The sequence below is a fragment of the Micromys minutus genome, assembly GCF_963924665.1.
Source record: "Micromys minutus genome assembly, chromosome: 24".
In the NCBI taxonomy this organism is placed as follows: Eukaryota; Metazoa; Chordata; class Mammalia; order Rodentia; family Muridae; genus Micromys; species Micromys minutus.
The window spans coordinates 9,987,396-10,004,607 of NC_137959.1; the positions used below are offsets into that span (position 1 = coordinate 9,987,396).

The window sequence follows — 17,212 nt, forward strand, 5'->3', positions numbered from 1 at the left end:
GGCCACTGCCCACAATGCGGCTCTGTTCACCTAAGGAGCAAGAGCGCCATCAGCATCACCATGTTACCCTTGCCTTCCTGATTCCTCTCTCGATTCCCAGTAATCAGAACAGGGTCAAGTACACAAGAAATAGACCCAACCGGGCATCTAAAAGCATGTTCATGCAAATAAAGTTTTATTTGCTTTTTGACAAGACAGAATCTCTCAGGATGGCTTGGCGCTCCTGTCACAGGCTGCCTTCCAACTGAGCTGCCGCTGCCTCGCCTTCCAAGTGTTCAATCACAGTTATGAGCCACCATGACAATGTTTGCTCTGGATAGGGTCTCACGTAGTCCAAGCTGGCTTTGAACTTGCTGTGTAGCTGAGGGATAACCTTGATCTTCTGATGCTGCAGCTACAGGTCCTCTGCACTGACATTACCAGACATGCCCACCACACCCTGTTGATACGGCGCTGAGTATCAAACCCAAGCTTTGTGCACTCTTCCCTCAGCTATAAAAAATATTTCTCGAGGACCCAGTGACCCAGAAGCTTGATGACTTGAGGTATATTCCTAGGACCCACATTATGTGAGGCAAGAACCCACTCCAAAAGAAAACTACTTACTTTGACACTCGCACCGACATACGCATGCATGTGCACTTGCACACAGACAGACAGATTTTTGAAATAAAGGAGGCAGGGTTGGAGATAAAGTCAGCAGTTAAAGTCACTAGCTGCACTTACATGGGTCCTGTGTCCAGTTTCCAGCTCATCACAGATCACAACCATCTGTAATTGGATCTGACCCCTTCTGGTGTGCATGAAGACAGAGTGCTCATATATGTAACATGCATGAATAAGCAATCTTTAAAAGCCAGGAAGGGGCAGCCACTGGAGGGTCTGGGGAGAGAGCACACTCGGGGACTACAGGGATAGATGCATGTAAGTAAGGTGGAACTCGGCATCTCAAGCGTGGGTGAAGAATGACTTCTTACATCACAACAGCCCTGTGCCATTCCAGGTCACTCACAGAGTTGAGGAGGCATAGGGACTTGGAGAGTAGCCAAAAGTTTTTTTAAAAAGTTTTAAAATGTATTTTGTGTGCATTAGTGTTTTGTCTGCATTCATGTCTACATGGAACCATAGTCAAAGACAGCCATGAGCCACCATGTGGGAATTGAACCCAAGTCTTCTCCAAGAGCAGTCAGTGCCCTTAACCACTAAGCTATCTCTCCAGCCCTGACGAAAGTTTTTTTAATTAAAAAAAAAAAAATTGCAGCCAAACATGATGGCAGATGCCTTTAATCTCAGCGCTCTAGGAGGAGAAGGTGGACCTCTAAGTTCTAGGATGGGCCAGCCTGGACTACAAAGAGTATCAGGACAGCCTGGGCTCTGTAGAGAAACTCTGCCTGATGTTAAAAAAACAAAAGCAAAACAACAACAACCTAAAAACAAATCACTGCATTTATGTGTTCATTTACTCGTGTGTGCGCCAGAATGTGCATGTGGAGATCGAAGTGCGGCTTGTGGAAGTGGATCTTCCCTGTTCTGTGCATCTCTGCATTGGGTTCAAGTGCTCAAGCCTGGTTGCAATACCCTTACCCACTTAACCCTGAAGCAGTCCTCCTTAATAGCAACAATGATAATAATTCCTATTGACTTTATGCATCCACATTTGTTGAAAGGCTGCTGCAAGCTCCTAGCACTCAGAGAGCTGAGACAGGAGAAACTCATGGGCTAGCAGCTATCTAATGTAATCCTGTCTCAAAGGGGGGGGGGGAGTCAGACATAGGGGGCTGGAGAGATGGCTCAGTGGTTAAGAGCACTGACTGCTCTTCCTAGAGGTCCTGAGTTCAAATCCCAGCAACCACATGGTGGCTCACCACCATCTGTAATGAGATCTGATGCCTTCTTCTAGTATGTCTGAAGACAGCTTCAGTGTACTTATATATAATACATAAATAAACCTTTACCAAAAAAAAAATCAGACATAGTATATACTTTTAATCTCAGCACTAGGTAGGCTGAGCAAGAGGATCCCTTTGGGTTTAAAGCTAGCTGACCTGCAAAGTTGGTTTCAGGACATCCTGAAACCATATACACAGCAAAAGAACAAAATAAAACAAAAAAAAATGTTGTAAATATTTTCTTTTTCTTTTTTATATTTATTTTTCTCTCATAAATCACATCCCAACCACAAGTTCCCTTCCTTCCTCCCACCACCCCTCTAGCCCAGATAAACTGCTCCCCTTTTCCTTTCAGAAAACAGCAGCCTCCCAGGGATGAAAACAAAACAGGGCATAACAAGCAATAATAAGACTGGGCGCAAATTTTCATTTGAAGACTAGACCAGGTAACCCGCTAGAAGGAAAAGGTTCTAAGGATAGTGGAAAGAGACAGCCCCAGTTCCACTGTTAGGAGTCCTACAAGAACACCAAGCTACACATATATGCATATATAAACCATAACATATATGCAGAGGACCTAGCACAGACCCATATGGTCTCCTGTGATGGTTGATTCAGTCTCTAAGAGCCCCTGAAAGGCCTGGCTAGTTGACACCATGGGCCATGCTCTTGTGGTGTCCTTAAGCCCTTTGGCTCCTACAATCATCCTTACCCATTCCAAGGGGTTCTGGAACTCTGCCTAATGTTTGGCTGTAGGCCTCTGCATCAGATCCTATCAGTTATTGGATGACGCCTCTGACAAGTTGTTGATATTTTCTAATGTTAATTTGTTTAAAAAGAAAAGAAGTCTCTAAACTCCATGAGCATGAAACACAAATGTGGTGCAAATACATATGTACATATACATACATACACCACACACACATGCACACACACACACACACACACACACACACACACACACACAGAAAGAGAGAGAGAGAGAGAGAGAGAGAGGGAGGGAGTTTTTGTTGTGTTTTGTTGAGACAGGGTTTCTGTGTAGCCTTGGCTGTCCTGGAACTCACTCTACAGAATAATCTGGCCTTGAACTCGTAAAGATCTGCCTGACTCTGCCTCCTGAATGCTGGGATTAAAATTTGAGTGTGCCAGTACTGCCTGAAAAAAATAAATTAAAAAAAAAAAAAGGTAAAGAGAACGATGAAGAAATTGTTACTTTGTCTCAAACCTTTTTCAGATGAGAGCAAGGGAATTAGTAACTATCATCTTGCCAATAATGTTTCTCAGGCTGAGGCAAAGTAAATTCAGTAACAATGCAGTGGGTGAAGGTTTCAAAAATTTTTTTGTTTTGTTTTGAAACAAGGTCCTTGAACGCTTGTTTCTGCCTCCCAGGTGCTGATTTGTGGGTGTGCACTAGCCTGTCTCACTTCTACAGGACTTTTGAAGGAGGGAGGGGGAGGGGAGCATGTTTTGGTGCTGGTAAGACATGATAGTGCGTAAAGAACTTAATGGACACGTTTAAGAACCCACAGCACCTATCCAAATGCTAGATGGGCACTGGCAATCCCAGTGCTGGGTTTGGGTGAAGATAAGGAACGTCCAAGGTGGGCTGGCTAGTTTGGTTAGCAAGATCTGGGCTCACTGGCGACCCTGAATCAGTAAAGACCAGAGAGATGGAGAAAGACAGCTGGTACCATTCTCTGGCCTCCACAAATACACATAAAGATACAAACACACATATGCATGCACACCAGAGACATACATATATGTGCGAAGACAACAAAAAGATGTATATCCTAACCCTTCCTATGATCTCTAAGAGATGAAAGCCCAGCTTTAAAATCCCAATTTTGCCTCTTTTGATCTTGACAAATGACCTTCCCAAGTGCTCCTGACTCCTAGAAGACTCTGAGGTGATGTAAGTTTTATCATTTTAGGGTGGTGCCTTACTATGGTATATGTTCAGCAAGTGGTTAAGTCCAGGGCAGAAGAGGTAGCTCAGCATTAATGGTATTTTCCAACAAGCCAAATCACTGGAGTTCCATCCCCAGGACTCACAGAGTAAAAGGAAAGAATCCACTCTTAAAAATTGCTCTCTGGGGCTTGAGAGATGGTTCAGCAGTTAAGAGCACTGACTGTTCTTCCAGAGGTCCTGAGTTCAATTCCCAGCAAACACATGGTGGCTCACGACCATCTGCAATGAGATCTGATGCCCTCTTCTGGTGTGTCTGAAGACAGCTACAGTGTACTCAAATAAAATAAACAAATAAATCTTTTTTTTAAAAAGTTGTCCTCTAACCTCTACTCATGGGCAAAGACACATGCTGACAGACAGGCAGACAGACAGACAGACAGACAGACACACACACACACAGAGACAGTGTCTCTCTCTCTCTCTGTGGTCTGTGTCTCTCTCTCTGTCTCTGTCTGTCTGTCTCTGTGTCTCTCTCTGTGTCTCTCTCTGTCTCTCTCTGTGGTCTGTGTCTCTCTGTCTCTCTCTGTCTGTCTGTCTCTCTCTGTGTCTCTCTCTGTCTCTGTCTCTCTCTGTCTCTCTCTTTCTCTCTCTCTGTCTCTCTCTCTCTCTCTGTGGTCTGTGTCTCTCTGTGTCTCTCTGTCTGTCTGTCTCTCTGTGTGTCTCTCTCTGTCTCTGTCTCTCTCTGTCTCTCTCTGTCTCTGTCTCTCTCTGTCTGTCTGTCTCTCTGTGTCTCTCTCTGTCTGTCTCTGTCTCTCTCTCTCTCTGTGGTCTGTCTCTGTCTCTCTCTGTCTGTCTGTCTCTCTGTGTCTCTCTCTGTCTCTGTCTCTCTGTCTCTGTCTCTCTGTCTCTCTCTCCCCCCCCCTCCCCCGGAAGATGACTCAGTGGTTGGAGCACTTACTCTTGCAGAGAACCCAGATTCAATTTCTAGTACCCACATGTCAGCTCACAGCATTTCCAATTGTAGGGGATCTGATGCCCTCTTCCCGCCTTCATGGACTCTGGCTACATACATACATGCAGGCAAAACATCTTTACACGTATAATTAAAAATTAGTAATAAAATTTTTAATAAAACATATAAAATGTTAAAATAGTAAGTTATGAGTTATAAATAGACATGCCACGCTGCAGAAAACAGCTCAGAGAATCCTACCATTTTCATGGGCAAAGAACTCTCAGACAGGGCAGGTTTGAAGCTTTGCCCTGGGGAGCCACAGTGACCCGAAATCCAGACCAGATTTTCTCTCTTATAATAGCAGGTTTAGGGTGAATTGGTCTCTTTTTACCAAGTTTAGCAACCTTAATAGACCTAGCAAAGCCAAGACCTGGATTTTTCAGTCATAGAGCTAAGGGCTCCAGACCTTTGTTTCTGAACATGGTAGACAGTCATAAGGAATCTTTAAAAACCACAGGAAGAAGTCCTGGGAGTAGGCTTCATCTGCAGTCTCCCCATAAACACTTCAGAGTGGAGAAAATGGACAAATTTAGATTCTCCCTGTATTCAGAAGTGAGAGTCAGGGAAGTCTTTGTTAGTCTGAGGCCAGCCTGGTCTACATAGCTAGTTCCAGGCCAGCCAGGGCTACACAGTGAGACGCTATCTCAAAAACATTAAAAGATAGGAAGAAGAGAAAGTCAGATCTTTGGAGTCAAGTCAGACGCCACCTCTCCCCCAGCTGCAGAACGATTCTGCTTCTCCCCATAGGGTGCCGTGGCTGGATATTCGAACAATCAGCTCTTCTTATTTAAGTCCCTAACAGCACATTCTCGGCGATTCTCTGGCGCGAGGGACAGTGGGACTTTTGCTTAGCGGTGGAACCGATGCGCGTTAGTGGACCCAGGCATTGTTAAAGCGGTTAGTTAGCTCACAAGGCACAGGTGGTCGCTTTCGGGAGAGCAGGGATTCCCTATCTATGTAACACTTCCTGAGCTAAGTGGGTGAGTGGTAGTCTAAGGGCTTGGGGGCGGAGTCTTGCGTCAGAGACAAAGTCCCGCGTGGCGTTGAGCCAATGGGATTCGGCGCCGGTTCCAAGGACTAGGACACACCCCGTGCAGGCCCCGCCCAGTTCCAGCGTTTTCACGAGGAGCGGATGGACCCGCTTAGCCGCTGTAGTATTTACTCTAGCTTTGCTGAAGTTCCCTCCCGCACTCAAGACTCCTACTCCTTACCTACCCTGGGAGCAGGAGGGAAAGCAAGGAAGACATCGAGAAGCCTAAGCTCTGAGACTGTGTTTAAAAGCAAATTAGCTTTCAGACCAGGCTGCAAGCAGCCTCCTGGGATGTTCTTCCTACTGTCTGAGTCTCATCTTTTCCCCTCTTCTACTGATCGATCATCTCTCCGTAGCCTTGATCTTAGAAATGGTGCATTAAGAGAGCCTAGAATTGGACAAAAGACGGAGTTCATATTTAATTTAATCTAAATTCTGGAGTGGAAGCAGGAGCTCTAACCTCCGAGGAGGCTCAGAAGGACCGGCCTCTGGGTAACCCTAGGAGAGAAGCATTGATCATTTCACCTATGAGATTAGTTTATGAACTCAGGAAGGCAAGCCCCAAATCTCGGAGGACCATCTCAGCCTCAAAATCCCTACCTACTTTGGGGTGGGAACTCCTGAGGACTGACTGGATTTGTTCCAGCCTTCCCCTTCCCTCCAACAACCCTCAGTATTCCACGCTGCAGTGGACTCACGGCTCCTGCGCCTGCGCAGCCTGGCGACCAACATCTTCAAAGACTGCAAGGAGCTAAAAATCGCTCCCGCCCACCCACAAGCTGGGCTGGACTTAAGGATCGCGGGTGTGTGTGTGTGTGTGTGTGTGTGTGTGTGTGTGTGTGTGTGTGGTGGGAGTATTGTAGTGAAGGGGGTGGAATGGAAAGTAGGGAGGCTGTCTAGGTGCCTGTCCAATTAGGGCAGTAGGAAGAGTCCTAGTGGCCAGACAGGTGAATGGAGGACTTGGGGTAGCAAGCCTAGGAAGGGCTCTCTGGAGGTGGTGAGGGGCGAGGCTTACGAACAAACATGTTTACAGCTGCAGAAGCGTTGGTGGCCCCGAGGGGCTCGAACCCTAGGGCAATAACTTTACTTGCTGAACCTTCACCCCCAGACTGTCCAAGTGCCAGGGCTCCCTCTCCCTCCGACTCCGGTGGGGCCAGGCGCCACCCAGACCATCCTCGAGGGGGCGCGCTAGGATGTAGCCCCTCCAGCAGCCTCCGGGATACCCCGGCGACGCCTGAGGGGCGGGGTCCGCGCTGCCAGCACTCTTCGGCCGAGAGCATCCTCCGGCAGTAGGAAGGGGCGCCACGGCCGACCCTGGTGCAAGTTCTCCTGCGTTCTGCTCGGCCCCGCCCCAGGGCACCGACCCCATCCCCTCCTTGGAGCCCGGGCTGCGGCGTACCTGCAGCCTCCGGCGGCGGATCAGGCCAGAATCGTCCATGGCGGCGGCGATTTCGGTCCGGGGGAGGGAGGAGGGAAGCGGCGGCGGCAGGAGGAGGGAGGAGGGAGGGAGAGAGAAGCCTCGGGGACCGCGGCGGCCGCCGGCGAGGGGGGGCCCGGGGGGCGGAGCGAAGCGGGGCGGGCCGGGCGCCGTCACTGCGTCTGGGAGCCAGAGCCGGGTTTCGGCCACCGCTGCCCGAGCTGGGGGTCGGTGGGGCGGGTAAAAGGGGTTGGGTGGGTGGAGTCTCCTGATGTCCCTAAGGGAGGCACGCTGGAGACAGACCCTATCAAGACAGTCTCTTTCACAGACCCTCCAACCCAAGAAAGATCCCCATGGGATCTATCCTCACAGATGAATTCCCGGTGCGACTAGAGCACCCCTCCCCACACAAACATATAGGAGACACATTCTCACAAGGGTGTGATCAGCTATGACGAGCTGTCCCCTCGCCCTGAAAATCACTTCTAATAGAGATAATGTCTGAAAGGAGACGTTTCATCTCAATTTCTCCCTTCCCGAGGAGGCATTTCTTCAAATATCCAATAAGTGACATCTTTGGGAACCCTGGAAAGACTATCTCCCCAACGGGACCACTCGAAGGTATATTCTCTGTGAGAAACTGTCTCCACCCCAGGGCACCCTAAGATCCCCACAGATGCATTCTTCCAGAGTCACGTGTTCAAGCAAGAGGCTGGACCTCATGGGAGTTTCCCCCTCAGAAAAACGTGTATATACACACAGACCTCCTTCCTTTGCCTCCCACAGGGCAGAGTCCCTCGAGTCTTGCAGCCCCTCCATAGTCTCGACCTCATGGTCTGGATTAAGGAGTCAGGCCAGGTCAGGGTATATTTATAAGAGCGATTAGCTGGTAGCTGGGGAGGGGGCAGATAAAGCGATTCTTAACTCCGCCCCCAGTAATCACTCAGCTGAGCCCAAACCGTTAGACCATGCTTCCTAGAGTTGGAGAGAACATCATCTGAACGCTAGACAGAACGGGAAAGCCTTTCTTTTCCTTGGGTAGCAGCCTGTATAAGAGACCCAAGGTCTTGGAGGGCAGGGTCTCGGGACTAGAGCGACCTCTGCCGGACAACGGAGACGACTACGAGGTCTGGGTTAGTGTGTTCTTGATTGATCTCGCATCTGCACCTTTGCCTGTATTATTGTTGTCTTTGTCTTCCTTTCTGTTGGTCAGTGTAGCCATCTCGATGAGTCTATTGCTTGTATTGTCTCTGTTCACCGCTTGTATTTTTATCCTGTTTCCGGTCGGGAAAGCTGTCCCTGGTGCTGGCCTCGTGCTACTGTCCACGGTGCTGAAATATGAACACCCTAAAGGAGATGAGGGCATATGTGTGCACAGGGTCTTGAGGGAGAAAAATACCCCACAAACTGGATAAATGTGACCCACAACCACCGTGGCCCAGCCAAGACAAAAGCTTAATTCTGTAGACTTGGCTCCTAGGGCCTCTGTAATGCCACTGTAGATCACAGACAAGTAGAGGCAGAAGTTCCCTACTGTGTGGATCCCATAGGGATGTCTTACCAAAGAGAGAGGCATTATTAATTCATTGATTTCCTTACTCAACATTTACTGAGCATGTGCTGTGTGAAACTGTAGAATAGTATTTGGCAATATGGGAGTTCATCAATAAAAGACATAAAAACAAGAACAAAACAAAACAAAAAATCCCTCCCTTGAGGCTGGAGAGAGTTCTAATTCATTAAGAGCACTGGCTGCTCTTCCAGAGGACCTGGGTTTTATTCCTAGCACTCATGTGGTAGCTCACAACCATTCATAACTCCAGTTCCAGGAGATTTGATAATCTTCTGTTGGCCTCCTTGGACACCAGGTACAGACATGCATGAAGCTAAAACACCTATACACATAAAATAATTTAAACTTTATATTAAAAAGAGAGCTTGCTGCTCATGCAAATGACCAGTTTGGCTCCCAGAGTTCACATTGGGTCGGTCACAATGGCTTGTAACTTTACCTCCAGGTGATGAGAGGCATCTGATCTCTTCAGTCACCTACAGTAAGCTGCACAGGTACCCCCCTCCCAAGGCATGCTAAAAATAATTAAAATAAGTCATGAAAAAATGCCTGCTGTACCCTGAGATAAAGGAAGATACATTTCTGGTGGTGGTGTACATAGTCTACAAGAATGGATGCATATACTTTTAAAACATGCATATGAAATATGAATACAACCAGAAACAATGCTCCACACATATAACACACATACATGTGCACACACACATTCAGTAAATACATGTATACACTGCACACACTTGCACATATATCTTCCTCATGCACAGGCACAGATATCAACACATACTTTGTACACACTTCTCAAATCAAGACCCACTTGTTCTCCAAAACCTCACAAAAGGGGTTGGGGAATGACTCGGTGGTTAGGAGCGTACACCACACTTGCAGAGGACCTGAGATCAGTTCACATCAGTTCACAGCCGCCTGTGACACCAGCTCTGGTTGATCAGAAGACTCTGACCCCATCAGTTGATTGCATTCATATCCGCAGACCTGTATGGACAGACAAACAGACACACACACAGACACACACACCTACACACCATAGACATATAATTAAAATAGTAAAATATAAAGAAGAAAACTACAAACACATAGACATCAAAGAGAATCACACACAACATACATTTATATTTGTGGATATCCAGCAAACAGATACACACAATATACAGAAACACATATACATATAAAACTCCTACCCTGTAATGTATAAACATACACTTAGGAAACACAGACACTTGTCAAATGCGAGCACACTCAAAAGTACACTCAAATACCCCAACACACGTAGTTCCAAAACTCAAGGATGCTCAATGGAGGAGCACCGCTCCCTCCTAATCCCCCTTCACACACACACACACACACACACACACACACTTCTTCCAAAATCCAAGGATGCTCAACAGTGCACAGCTTTCTCCTAATACACAGGCACACGTTTCTTCCAACACAGCTCAGCAGCTCACACGCAGTTAGTTCATGTGTGCATGCATACTCCACTTTCTTCTCCAGGGCTGTTTCCCCCTCCCCCACCTGGTTCTCCATCTTGAGTTAATTCTGTGAAGACTGATATTTTTATGTCTTGGATTCAACTACATCACCCAGAATCCAGCACAGAGTATGTGTTTAATAAATGTCTTTTGAATTAATGGACAGAATGCTAAAAACAAAACAAAACAAAACTGGAGAAAGGCACAGAAGCATCACCAGCATACACATGAAACTGCTTACCCAAGAGGTATCATCCCCTCAACACGAGTGCGCACGCGCGCGCGCACACACACACACACACACACACACACACACACACACACACAGAGAGAGAGAGAGAGAGAGAGAGAGAGAGACAGACAGAGACAGAGACAGAGAGCAGAGAGGAGAGGGGAGAGGGAGAGAGGAGAGAGATCTTAAATCCTAAGTTTAGCATAGGGCAAGCTTGTGGATATAAATGCACCAGCTGCAAGTGCACCTGTTTTAGGGTTGTGGGGGGTGGGGCTTTAGAAGTCCCCGCCCCTTAACCAAACCGCACCCCTTTTAGTTGCTGCTCTTTGCTGGCCTTGGTTCGTGGTTCTGAGGAGTCTGGGCATCCCCTAGACTCTAGCCTGCTAATAGGTGAGTGGCAGTGGGTAGGGCATCGGGAATCTTGTCTCCCGTACCTTTACCTTCTTCTGCCCAGAAGCTTTTGGACGCTAGGGGCAGAACCGCAGCCCTGCACAGCCCTGCTTGGTACTAAAGGTTCAGTCTTGGGTGGACGCTCTTAAGCCGATTGTGAACCAAGAGAAGGTGACCGTGAAAGGAGTCGGGGAGGGGTGGCGGGTGAAAAGAGAGGAAGTCCTGGGTGAAAGAGGGGCTTGGAAGAGCTGAGGTGGTCCTGTTACTCTGAAGGAAGTTGGTGACAGAGGACAAACAGGGTGAGAGGTTGGTTGCATGGGAGAGGTGTTCTGACCCAAAGAATGAAAGAGATGAATCAGGTGGGAGGGGCTTGTGGGTGAGAATCCTCCTAGGGTTTGATAAGGCCCATCCTCTGTGCTGCCTGGCAACAATTTCGTGTGTGCACCTGCCAGTACCAACCCAGATCTCCAGAAGGAAGTCATCCCCCATCCCCCATCCCCCATATCAGCTGACTTTTATCTCAGGTGGACATGGCCCACAGCGGCCTGGGCTGGGCCCTGCAGCTAGTCCTGGCATGGATCTTCTTGGTGGCCTGTGGAGGGAGCCACCCACTGCAAGTTATGTCCTGGGGACACCCTGGGCTGGCAGCCAATGTGAGCACAGGCCAGCTGCAGCTGCAGCTAGCAGGTGAGCATTCTTTATCGCCCCTAACACCTAGAAACCCCACTTAGGTCTTCCTTGTGAGAGGGGTTAAGGGTAGTAGAGGGTGGGCAGTCAGGGCTAGTGACAACTGCAGGTTTTAACAGCCCAGAGTCTGGGTGTCAGACAGTTAGGCTCAAATCCCAAACCCATACTGTGGTGCTCTGTGACCTGAAGCAAATCAGATGACCTAGCAGAGTGTTAGGCATGGTGGCTCCTACTGTAATCCTAGCACATAAAGGTGGATGGAGGAGGATTAGGATTTCAAGGCCAACCTCAGCAACATGGGGGAGATGGAGGTCAGGCTGGGCTACATGAAACTCTGTCTCAAAATAAATAGGAGCTGGGCAGTGGCGGTGGCTTTGATCCTAGCACTCAGGAGGCAGAGGCAGGAGGGTCTGGGGGTATGAGTTCCAGCACAACCGAAGCTACACAGAGAAACCCTGTGTCAAAACACTACATAAATAAATAGGGCTGATGAGATGGTCCAGTGGGAAAAGTGACTGCTACCAACACCAAAAACCTGAGTCAGATCCCTGGACTGAAAACCTTGAAAAGAGAAAACCAGCTCCTGCAATTTGACCTCTGATCTACACACACACACACTACATTGACTAAATATAAATTTAAAAATTATCATAAATAAATAGTGCTGAAAACATGTTACTAACATGGGTAGTATCTTAGGTCCAATCCCCAGGAAATAAAAACATGGCAGAAAGAACAGACCTAACATAAAGGTGTCCAGGAAACTGAGCATATAAACACTTAGGCAGCCATTTAGAAACACAGACAAACAGAACCTGATTATTATGGATACACAGTTGTTACTGCTTGGAGCTGCACTTTGCAGAAAAAAGGAATCTCCAGTGATGGGAATTGAACCTAGGGCCCTTCACACGCTAGGCAAGTGTTATACCATTAAGCCACACCCCAGCTCTAGTTATTGGTACTTTGTGAGTTCTCCTTTTTCTCACCTTTTATTCCCCTGGTTCCACCCCTATTACTAGATAAAAGAGAAAGGATAGGGGGCTGGTGAGATGTCTCAGTGGTTAAAGAGCACCTACTGCTCTTCCAGAGGTCCTGAGTTCAATTCCCAGCAACCACATGGTGGCTCACAACCATCTGTAATGAGATCTGATGCCCTCTTCTGGTGTGTCTGCTACAGTGTACTCATATAAGTAAGAAAATAAATAAATAAATCTTTTAAAAAAGAAAGGAAGGATAGAGGGGAGATTCTTGTTTCTTCTTTGCTTGTAGTTGGTCTTTGTTAATTTGTGGGTGCTTCTTTTTCTACCCTTTATCCCCCCTGGTTTCACCCCATACCACTAGATAGGAGAGAAAGAAGGATAGAAAGAAAGGGAAGTGGGGAGAGAGATCTCTGAAACTAATTTCTTTCTGTTGGTTTTTGTTTTGGCCATGGCTACTAACAAACTACAACCACCGTCACCTTCCAAACAATCAACAACCACCACACCACCTCTGGGGGCTGAGAATTTATATGCCCTCTGAAAAGTTCCCAGAATTCTAAACATCACACAGTTGGAGGAACTGTCTAGGGCTGGCAAAACCACGCCTCTACTAGAGCATGAAATAAATCATAGCTACTGAGGGCAGTCTGAGCAGTTCGATATCCCACACCTGGAATCAAAACAAAAACATATTCTTATATTTATGTGTTTTTTAAAAGAAACCAAAATTCCAGAATTGTCACTATAGGTTTGTTTCTTATTTTTAGGCAGGATTTCTTTAGGTTGCCTAGCCTGGTTTTGAATTTTAGATCCCCCTGCCTCAGCCTCCTAATTTTCTGGGATCACAGAATTCTGTCATGTCATTCGACTGGAGAGAAATCTATTTTTAAGATGAAATTTCCGTTGTCAGGGCACCCTCAGTCCTCGGGTACTTACCCAAGGATCCAAGTTCCGGGTTCACAGACACCACCAGTGCCAGAACCTTGTTGCTCTCCAGAGATAGACAGACCAGAGACATCAAACCCAGAGAGCTTTCTGGAGAGCTGCGGGCCACCAAGCCCAGAGTGAGTACCGTGTCCTCTAGCCTGTCCCCCTGTTCTTTGCCCTGTTTGCCCTAGCCTGGTAAGGTTAGACCCCTAACTCCCCGAGGTGAGGATCGTGCGGTGTTAGCCCTGTCTCTCCCGGGTCCAGATGTGAGTTATTCCTGGGACGTCTTCAACAAGCTCTCCGAGATCGCTTTCACCAGCTGCTGTTCCGGGTGCGCCCAACGCAGCCTCTCTGCATGGAGCTCTGCCAGATTTGGTAAGAGAGGCAGGAACAAGGGACGTGTCCTACAGTATGGTGCAGAACCCAGAGCCTTAGTTTGCCCCTCCAGAGCCTGAATGTGTCTATGGAAAGAAATCTACTGTGCACGCTGCAAGGTGGGAAGGGGAGAAGCCTGAGAATGACCTGGCGTTTAAACAGCGGGAAGGGGTGGGTGGCTCTGGTGGACCAGGAAGTTTCAAAAGGTTCAGGCTTTTGACTGAATCCAAAAGGGAATGCCAGGAGCTGGGACAAATAGGTTGTCTGGGCTAGAGAATGGCTTGGCAGTGAAGAATGCTTACTGCTTTTTCAGAGGCCTGGAGTTCAGGACCCGTATCAGGCTCATACTCGCCAGCTCGAGTATCTGATTCCCTCTTCTCCCGGCACCAGCACTAGTGCATGCAGATGGATACAAATAACTTAAAAATAATATTAAGCCTAATGGTGGTGGTGCAGGCTTTTAATCCCAGCACTCAGGAGTCAGAGGCAGGTCTATCTGAAAGGATCTCAAAGTCAGTTGGTACAAGACACCCCAAGACCAAGTTCTTAGCCCAAAGGAGACTTATTTACCCCGAAGGGAAAAGGCCAGGGAATAAGAGACAAGTCAGGAAACAGATCAAGGGAGAATGTAATCAAGCTGGGGGGTGGGGGGATTGAGATATTTGTCTTGGAGGAACAAAGGATTGTCTCTGGAGAGAGGAGACAAATGTGGCCTATATCTGTGACAAATGATGGTTTATAAAGGTAAAGAGGAAACCCCATGTTAAGACGAGGTACTTAATTTTATTTATTTATTTATTTATTATATGTATGTATGTGAGTACACTGTCACTGTCTTCAGACACACCAGAAGAGGGCATCAGATCCCATAGCAGATGGTTGTGAGCCACCATGTGGTTGCTGGGAATTGAACTCAGGATCTCTGGAAGAGCAGTCAGTGCTCTTAACCCAGCTGAGCCATCTCTCCAACCCGAGGTGCTTAATTTTAATTAAGGATGTTTATTAGGTGAGCCAAAGGGGGCTTTAAATTGTTGGCCTTCAGTATTCTGACAGCTGGACCTTGGGAGTCAGCCTCAGGAGAAAATGGCCAAATAAAAGGATAGACCCAGTGGCTAGCTTTAGGAATGTAATTTGTTTTTAGCAAGGAAGAAGGAATGGGGAAACATGAGACATGTTTGCCTGCTGGAGTTCCTTTAGTGTCTCTGACTTGAGGCCAGCCTGTTCTACAAAGTGAGTTCTGGGATAGCCTACACAGAGAAACCCTATCTTAAAACACACACACACACACACACACACACACACACATGTATATACTTATGTACACAAATAAGGAAATAACATTTTTAAAGGGGGGCACACATTGTGGTCATGTCAATGGCCTATAACACTTAGAAAAGAGGATTAGGAGTTCAAGGTAATCCTTAGATACAAAGTAACTTCTAGACCAGCTTCAGACCCTGTCTTACAAAAACACAATAGATCCAGGAAGGGAACTCTGCACACTGTAAGTCTGAGGGAGTGGGGCTTAAGAAGAGGCCTCAGACTGAGGGAGGGACCTGTGTCTTTAGAAGTCCACTGACTCCCAAGCCTTAATCCTGTCTTCCCTTCTCACATTCCCAGGCTCACCGCCTGCCAAGCAGATTTTACTTGTGGCCCAAGTTGGCTGCAGTCCTCTGGAAAGAGAGGCTGTGAGCCCAGCTGCCGCACCTATGGGCAGGTAAGGAGCGGAGGGTGAGAGGAAATGGGCTCTGTAATATGGTCTGCATTACTGACATGCACGCAACGCCATCTGGGCTCTTAATATCCTTTACTTTTAATTAACAAGCTACCTTTTAAAGATAGGGACTCTTGCTATTCTGAAGTTCAGTTTGTACACAGGATGACCCTGAACTCTTAACAACCCTCAGCCTCTGTCTCCCCAGTGCTGAGATTAATCCCTTTAAAGGTGTGGGCTAATCTTAATTTTTTTAAAGGTTTATTCTTATTCTGAGTGTTTTGCCTGCCTGTATGTGCACCACCTATGTGCCTGGAAGAGGTCAGGTATAGGTTCTCCTAGAATTGGAATTAGTTGTGAACTACCATGTGGGTGCTGGGAATCTAACCTGGGTCCTCCCGAACAGCAGTCGGTGCTTTTCCATCTCTCTTCCCAAGTACCCAGCACTGTCTATGTACCATGGATCTGCCTGGTCCTGCCACGCTGACCGGCCCCTCATTCGCCCATACTCTTTCATGGCCCAGGACATGCCCGGGTCTAGAAGACTCACCCCAGCGACTCAGGTTCATCCCCTCAAACCCTAACCCCCACCTTTCTCCTAGACCTTCAACAACGCCACAGATCTGTGTCACTCTGTTTTGGGTCATGCCCGGCGTGTGGCAGCTCCTGGTTCGAGTCACTGCCTCAACATCTCCACCTCCTCTCCAGGAGCCCGCCGCCGCCCTCGCGCCTGGATTTCAAATATTGCAGGCAGTGGCAGTGGCAGCGGCAGCGGTGACAGCCCGGAGTAGATGTTTGGCTTTCAATAAAAGTGTCCCTTCCCTAGGCCAGGAGCCACCCAGAGTCATCTCCCCTTTTCCTCTCTCCTTTCCTAAATCAGGCCCTCCATCCGTTATCCTAGAAACGCCCCAACTCTCACTGATTCTGCTTTCCCAAAATAAAGTTGCCAGCCTAGACCATGCTATACAACGTGGCTGCTGCTTGGGGAAATATGGGAGAACCTGCCAAAAATGATAGTCTCAAAGAGGTTAAGAACAGAGACCAGTAATATGGCTGACTCTGATCACCAACATTCTATCCCCAGAACTCACAAGGCAGCAAAAGGAAACAACTTCAGGTTGTCCTCTGACCTCCAGGTTTGATGTGACACTTGTGTCCCCTTCTCCCCTCCCCCCAAATAAATAGATAATAGTTTTTGGCTTTGATTTATTGAATCAGGGCCTCATTATGTAGCCCCGACTGACCTGGAACTATGTAGACCAGGATGGACTCTGACTCCCAAACGCTGGGATTAAAAGTATGCAACACAACAGCACACGTGCATGCGCGCGCGCGCACACACACACAAACACACGCAGAGAGAGGGAGAGGGAGAGAGGATGCGGAGGAGGACTGAAAAGATGGCTCCATGGTTGACAGCGATAATGAATGTTCTTGCCGAGGACCTGAGTGCCAAGACTCACAAGGTGGCTCAAAACCACCTCCAACTCCAGTTGCAGGAGTTCTGGTGCCCTCTTCTGGTTTCTTTAAGTACTGCATGTAAATGGTGCACAGACATAACATACAACTTAATTCCAGCTC

At 47.7% G+C, this 17,212-nt stretch overlaps 1 protein-coding gene across 1 annotated transcript; it reads left to right on the forward strand.

The window, feature by feature from the left end:
• Positions 1–11,565: 11,565 nt before the first annotated feature.
• RTBDN (retbindin) lies at positions 11,566–16,422 on the forward strand (the record flags this gene model as incomplete). The annotated part of the gene is made up of 5 exons (XM_080937363.1): positions 11,566–11,632; positions 13,526–13,679; positions 13,807–13,917; positions 15,538–15,634; positions 16,234–16,422. The coding sequence occupies 5 exons, from the start codon at positions 11,566–11,568 to the stop codon at positions 16,420–16,422; spliced, it is 618 nt and encodes a 205-aa protein (XP_080793489.1).
• Between the last annotated feature and the right edge of the window lie 790 nt (positions 16,423–17,212).